This window comes from Branchiostoma floridae, chromosome 19 (genome assembly GCF_000003815.2).
Source record: "Branchiostoma floridae strain S238N-H82 chromosome 19, Bfl_VNyyK, whole genome shotgun sequence".
NCBI lineage: Eukaryota > Metazoa > Chordata > Leptocardii > Amphioxiformes > Branchiostomatidae > Branchiostoma > Branchiostoma floridae.
Window position 1 is genome coordinate 16,580,131 of NC_049997.1, and position 7,053 is coordinate 16,587,183.

The following is a 7,053-nucleotide window of genomic DNA, read 5'->3' on the forward strand; positions in this document are numbered from 1 at the left end:
ATGAACCCTGCTTTCTCAACCGTCACTCTTAGCTCCTGTGGACGTCCCCTCAAACCGACTGTCAGCCAATAAGAGGCCTTTCAGTTTTCAAAAGGGGTCTCGAATATATAAGAGTAAGCTCATTGATATTGCGTTAATATCTATAAGCAGGGCGGTCAGGAACTAAGAGTGACGGTTGAGAAAGCAGGGTGAAAGGCGGTTTCGCTGTTGGATGTCCCTGCGTAGGAGACCGTTTGAATAAGTATAGAGCAAAGTTATGGATTAACAATGGAAAACTGGTCAGTTAAGCTATCTTGAAAAGAGAGTTAATTCATTTATAGCAATTGGTATCAGATAATGCTATTTAGATATCCGTAAATAAACAGACACAGAAAAAACAGGTACATTTTACACCAGCATTTGAAATATTTACTATCTTCTAGTAAAGTTTTATGACAATTGTGTTCAGGGAGTTGCAATATAAGTACAGATATTAAGATACAACACAACAGTCATAACACATCTGTTATTGTCCATATTTCACGTTACGTACAATTGTAACAGATATATCTAGATCTTAAGAATGCTACTGAATGTACGTTAGACTACTTGTACTTCTTACATTTCTAACTCCAGTAGCGTTTACATGTTATGACATTCCTAGGCTTTGACGTCATCCTGTCTTACTCTAATAAGCCACCTCAAAGCTTCAAGTGCGCATGAGTAGTTTAATGCGTTGAGGTCTAAGGTCAAAGTTTAATGACCTTGCTTGTAAAAAGTCCTTTGGCTAGATTTGCAGATATTGTTTTCGTCTCAGGGGCATCCACCTATGACCTTACCCTCAATCCCCTAAACTGTGAGGTGGCTTATGTATTGGTACCTATTTGTTGGAGTTCATTTTTTTTATATCACATGTTATGTAGATGTACCAATTGCTGTCTTGTTAGTCTAATACATAGTGACTGACAATTCTACAAGGCATGATTACAGTTACACTTTTGGTCACTTTTCATTACTAAGTTGAATCATTTCAGTCTCTTTGTCATTTGTTGCTATCCACGATGATAATATATGTTGCTATACAGTTAACAATTCAACAGGGCCATATATTCAAATCATCAGTAACATTTTCATCATATGCCATTTTTCATCTTATTAACATTGATTTAATTTCTATTCTCTTACACTGTCCTACCGCAAGTACATGTTACACTAAAACATTTCTTACAAAACAAACTTACAAAAACATCATATTGCACTTCATATATGTCGTCTAAGACTATTACAATATCTTTCCAACATCTTATAGAATACTGTGGCATATCTTACATTTTATACAGTTGCGTAACAGTAATATATAGTATGACATTGACTTGTGAAAGCACAGTGTCTTGGCATCTTTAAGTACAACAATGGTGATCACTTCTTAGAATACTGTTATCTTTTATCTTTGTCTGTTCGGATGTACAGGGGTGTACTGTGAACTACACAGCAGTTACATTACTTTATGAAAAAACATATGGTCTATACGGACTCGTTCCTCAGCTAACTGACATCTATTGCACTGCAGTCATCCTTTAGTAAGACATCTGGACCCTTATGCTTAGAACTTTTGCCAAACTGGTTTCGTTGTGTACAACTTATTCAGTGACTAGAGGCTTAAGGGCAATAATACACAAAGTGTGCATACCGCCCTGGTATCTTTACAGTGATTACCGGACTGGTACCTACTAATGCTGTAGCAAATATGTGACTTCAGATGTCTTACTAAAGGATGACTGTGGTACAATAGATGTTGGCTAGCTGAGGAATGAATCAACTCTACTATATGAACATACAGTCTATATATAGACAATGCTGTCCTGTGTTACACAGTATCTGGCTACCAGGGGCTAACGGTCTTTGGCTCCCTTCTAGAGAGGGGGCGGTCAGTCGGGCGATTTGGTCAGACTACAACCATGTTATGTGACCGTGGAGCCAACACTACACTTTTTCACTGATTTAAGATAGAAATTGCTGCGACAATACTCCTATCCTATTATCTACACTTGGGGATGGGCACTGGGTTAGTAAGTATGAGGAAAAAGAGTCCAATGCTCTTTGACCTTTTTTATGAATGGGGAATAGAAAATAAGAACAACAAAGTAGTATTGCACTATGATTATCTAACATGTTTCTTATTTGGATGAATCTGAATGAAGCTCTGCGTTGACATGCACCCTAATATGCCTTTGACTAATTTGCCTGAATTTGGAATAAAGCTCTGTTTTGACATGTGCCATAGTTTGCCTTTAATTTTGCTCCTATTCTAATTTACTTGAGGGAGCCTCAACCTTAAAGTTTATACCATAACTTTAACTTAAAGTTCATACATCAGGACTTTTTAAAAACAGGGACAGGGGACACCATAAACTGTCTTTATTATACAGTTTACTAGTCACTTGACTCGATTCACTGATCATATATAGGCAGCTAGGTAACCGTTTTACCTACATGTATGTAGGAGTTGTGGTAGATGACATTTCCATGTCCACTTTGTTAGGACACTTGACTTTCAAATGACTTATCAACCTACATACATCAGGGTTTTACAACTGTCCATCAATATTTATCTCTACCGGACTGACTATACTGGATATTACAAGGAGAATAATTTGCTATGGGAGTTTTGCTACCAACGGATTTGATTGGCGGCAGAATGCTAACCTTAGTGTGAACTGATCACGACTCATCTTGCAAATTTACAGATTTTTGGGGCCAAATTCTACGGTTCCCATACCCCTGTAGAAAGGTCTGGTGGAGGTTACATCAACAGAGACAGGAGATGTGATAAACTTTTGGCTCCCGTCCCATCTACATAACATGATTTACTCCTTGACAAAGACTAACTAGTAGTAAGGTTCAGTCTAAAATTTGGGTAAGTCCAATTTCTCACATTTACAGTTTCTGAAGAGGGGATATAAGTAGAGACTTGACCGATGTAGGCTGTGCTAGATGACATTTTTGTCCATGTCGGAGTTATGGTAGATGGGGTTCAACGATTCTCCTGTCCCATCTACATAACATAATTTGACTCCTTAACAAAGACTAACCAATGCAGTTCAGTCTAAAATTTGGATAAGTCCAATTTCTCACATTTACAGTTCATGATAATCCTGAAGAGGGGATATAAGTAGAGACTTGATTGCACCGATGCAGTGCGCGCTAGACGACGTTTTCGTCCACGTCGGAGTTGTGGTAGATGGGGTTCTTCCTGACCACACTAGACTGGCGGAAGCTACTGGTGCTGAGGTCAGTCATCATGGAGGGCGGTCCGCTCTGCTGGGACATCATCTCAGCAGCCTGAACCTCGATGCCGATGTTGTCTGCCTTCACGGTCTTGTGTGCTTTGTTGTCATTGGCCTTGCTCTTCTTACTCTTCCTGAGGCTGAAGCCTCTGCTTGGCTTCTGGAAGAAACAAACAAAATTATGATATCTGTCAACATCTTTTTGAATCTTTTTCTCGTCAAAATTCTAAAACAAAATCTGCCCATTAAGCTTAAAAAAAGACATCAGGGGAGCAAAACGAACAGTGCATATTTTCTGCTCCAAGAGCTATGTATAAATTCAAAATTACAGCCACAGTATGTCCAGAACACAAGACATCAAAACTTAAATTCTGCTGCAGTTTCTCAGAAAGCTGCTATTAGGCACATTATCAAACTTGACCTTCGTTTTCCAGACCCCTACCAAATATCATTGGAATCCATTCAAGGCATCTTGGATTATGCTGTTAACAAACACATGCACAGAGGAAAACACTGAAGACATACTTTATTCGTGAAGGTACAAGCATTCTTGGTGAGGGTTATTAGAAAGGATTGTTGTCAAAAACGCGTCAGTAATGGCGAGAGTATGACAGTATGTGCCCCAAATGCAGCCATGATAGGACTTACAATGCACACACTAGGACGGACCCCTTCTCTTTCAATACCTGTAAATGTATTTAAGTTTACAGGGATTTAATTTCGTGGTATCGGGAAAAGGACTGTTTGTAGTGGTTTTAAGCTCAGGATAGTACCATGCACTGCACAGTAGTCTCTTACTGCCATGGGAAAATGTTTGCAGTGGTTTTAAGTTGAACTTACCAGTATATTTGTAACGCAAAAACCGCGAACACAAAACCATCACGAAAATTTCTGCATCTACAGTAAGTGTGAGGTGGGACTCTCCTCGAACATTCCACTGTTAGAAAAAAGGATATGTCTAGCATTATGAAATTATTACATGTTCTGAAAAGGATATGTCATGCATACCTTCATGTTCTTGTCGGCAGCACATTTCTTCCACTTGCCGACAGCGGCCTTAGCTAGCTGTGTCTCCTTCTCCTTCCTGGTGCGATGGCGTTTGTAGGCAATCTCAATAAAGATCAGGAACACTCCTGCCACTATGCCTCCAGCAACAAGCATGAAAACACCTGGGAGGAAAATGAAGACAAGATAAAATGCAGCCACAACCCTAGACAGGGACATCCAATAGAATCTCAGAGATACTTCTGCAGCTACATATTGGTCTCATCATGTTTTCAACCAAGCACACTGGGTCAACACACTACTTTTTTTTTCTATAGATGTTTTGGGTTGTTATGCCCAGGCATTTAACACAAGAAGATTATGCCCTAAGCTTCCTAGTAGTAGTACACAGAGCAATCAAAAAGGAAAAATGCAATCCCTTTTCACATGTTCGAGCTGAGCTGATCCTTGGATCGAATTCAGGCCTATGAAATTCGATCTAGAGGGACAAGCAGTGAAGCTGCATTATTACTTGCGCCACAGAGACTGACTAAATGTGTTCCTTAGGACAAATAACAAAACTTTTGTATTTTAGCATTTCAACAAAAAATCATGATTACTGTACAGGTGATTCATTGCTTTCCACTGACTTCACTTCTAAGATGCAGAATTATTCAGATATCAGTACCATGGACAGCATCATTTCACATATTTAGAAAAAAGTTTCATTTCAATACAGGAATCTAGTCAGACAAACAGAGGTCAAACACAACATAAACTGTACACCTTATGTCATACTTGTACCATGATGATGATGATGTAACACGATAATGCTAGAGATGGGTGATTTGGACATGGTGACAACTTTATCATCACACAGGGTTGTACTGTTATCAAACAAGATTCCATACAGTCATTGGAACAAACTTCAAGTATGTGGTTGTTGACATTTGAAATGGAAATTTTGCAATTTTTCATATCTAGGACACAGGACTTTCTCTTCTTCTGACGTATTTTTTGCGGGGTATCCAAAGAATGCCCTTATTTTGCAAGATCTTGTGTCTTAACAGCCTTACTGCCCCTACGGCCACCGTCTATGGGACTGAGTGTGAACAATGATTGCACAATGAATGTGACTAGGCCTTTACCTGCCATGTTTTCAAACGTCAGTGTTGCTGGTGAGTTCTTGCTGGTCTGGCAGTCCTCGTACCGGACCCACTCCCGGTCCAGCTCCTCCATGAAGCCGCTCTCATGGAAGCTGAGGATCTGTAGGGAGATCTCCTGTCCCCACGGACTGTCCTTCCGCATCCCAATCCCAAAACCTGAACAATACGTCATAAAATCACATCTTAATAAACATTTCTGTACATAGGGAGATCTCCTGTCCCCACGGGCTGTCCTTCCGCATCCCAATCCCAAAACCTGAACAATACATCATAAAATCACATCTTAATAAACATTTCTGTACATAGGGAGATCTCCTGTCCCCACGGACTGTCCTTCTGCATCCCGATCCCAAAACCTGAACAATACGTCATAAAATCACATCTTAATAAACATTTCTGTACATAGGGAGATCTCCTGTCCCCACGGACTGTCCTTCTGCATCCCGATCCCAAAACCTGAACAATACGTCATAAAATCACATCTTAATAAACATTTCTGTACATAGGGAGATCTCCTGTCCCCACGGACTGTCCTTCTGCATCCCGATCCCAAAACCTGAACAATACGTCATAAAATCACATCTTAATAAACATTTCTGTACATAGGGAGATCTCCTGTCCCCACGGACTGTCCTTCCGCATCCCTATCCCAAAACCTGAACAGTACATCATAAAATCACATCTTAATAAACATTTCTGTACATAGGGAGATCTCCTGGCCCCACGGGCTGTCCTTCCGCATCCCTATCCCAAAACCTGAACAGTAGACCATAAAATCACATCTTAATAAACATTTCTGTACATCATAAGGGAGATCTCCTGTCCCCACGGGCTGTCCTTCCGCATCCCTATCCCAAAACCTGAACAGTACATCATAAAATCACATCTTAATAAACATGTCTGTACATAGGGAGATCTCCTGTCCTTCCGCATCCCGATCCCAAAACCTGAACAATACATCATAAAATAACATCTTAATAAACATTTCTGTACATCATAAGGGAGATCTCCTGTCCCCACGGGCTGTCCTTCCGCATCCCTATCCCAAAACCTGAACAGTACGTCATAAAATCACATCTTAATAAACATGTCTGTACATAGGGAGATCTCCTGTCCTTCCGCATCCCTATCCCAAAACCTGAACAATACGTCATAAAATCACATCTTAATAAACATTTCTGTACATAGGGAGATCTCCTGTCCCCACGGGCTGTCCTTCCGCATCCCAATCCCAAAACCTGAACCATACATCATAAAATCACATCTTAATAAACATTTCTGTACATAGGGAGATCTCCTGTCCCCACGGGCTGTCCTTCCGCATCCCTATCCCAAAACCTGAACAGTACATCATAAAATCACATCTTAATAAACATTTCTGTACATAGGGAGATCTCCTGTCCTTCCGCATCCCTACCCCAAAACCTGAACAGTAGACCATAAAATCACATCTTAATAAACATTTCTGTACATAGGGAGATCTCCTGTCCCCACGGGCTGTCCTTCCGCATCCCTATCCCAAAACCTGAACAATAGACCATAAAATCACATCTTAACCCTCAAACCACCGTATGGGGTCAAAACTGACCCCAGACGTATATCGATGTGTGCCATTATGACATTTCTGGTCGAAAACA

General features: G+C 40.3%; 1 protein-coding gene across 1 annotated transcript in view; it reads right to left on the reverse strand.

The window, feature by feature from the left end:
* Nucleotides 1-1,515: 1,515 nt before the first annotated feature.
* Nucleotides 1,516-7,053, reverse strand: part of LOC118406774 (glutamate receptor ionotropic, NMDA 1-like) — a 30,430-nt gene continuing 24,892 nt past the window's right edge. The window contains exons 18-20 of the mRNA XM_035807089.1: nt 5,399-5,612; nt 4,275-4,435; nt 1,516-3,426 (exon numbers count right to left, since the gene is read on the reverse strand). Coding sequence (XP_035662982.1) covers nt 3,184-3,426; nt 4,275-4,435; nt 5,399-5,612 — 618 coding nt within the window. The 3' untranslated portion in view covers nt 1,516-3,183. The remainder of the gene's footprint in view (nt 3,427-4,274; nt 4,436-5,398; nt 5,613-7,053) is intronic.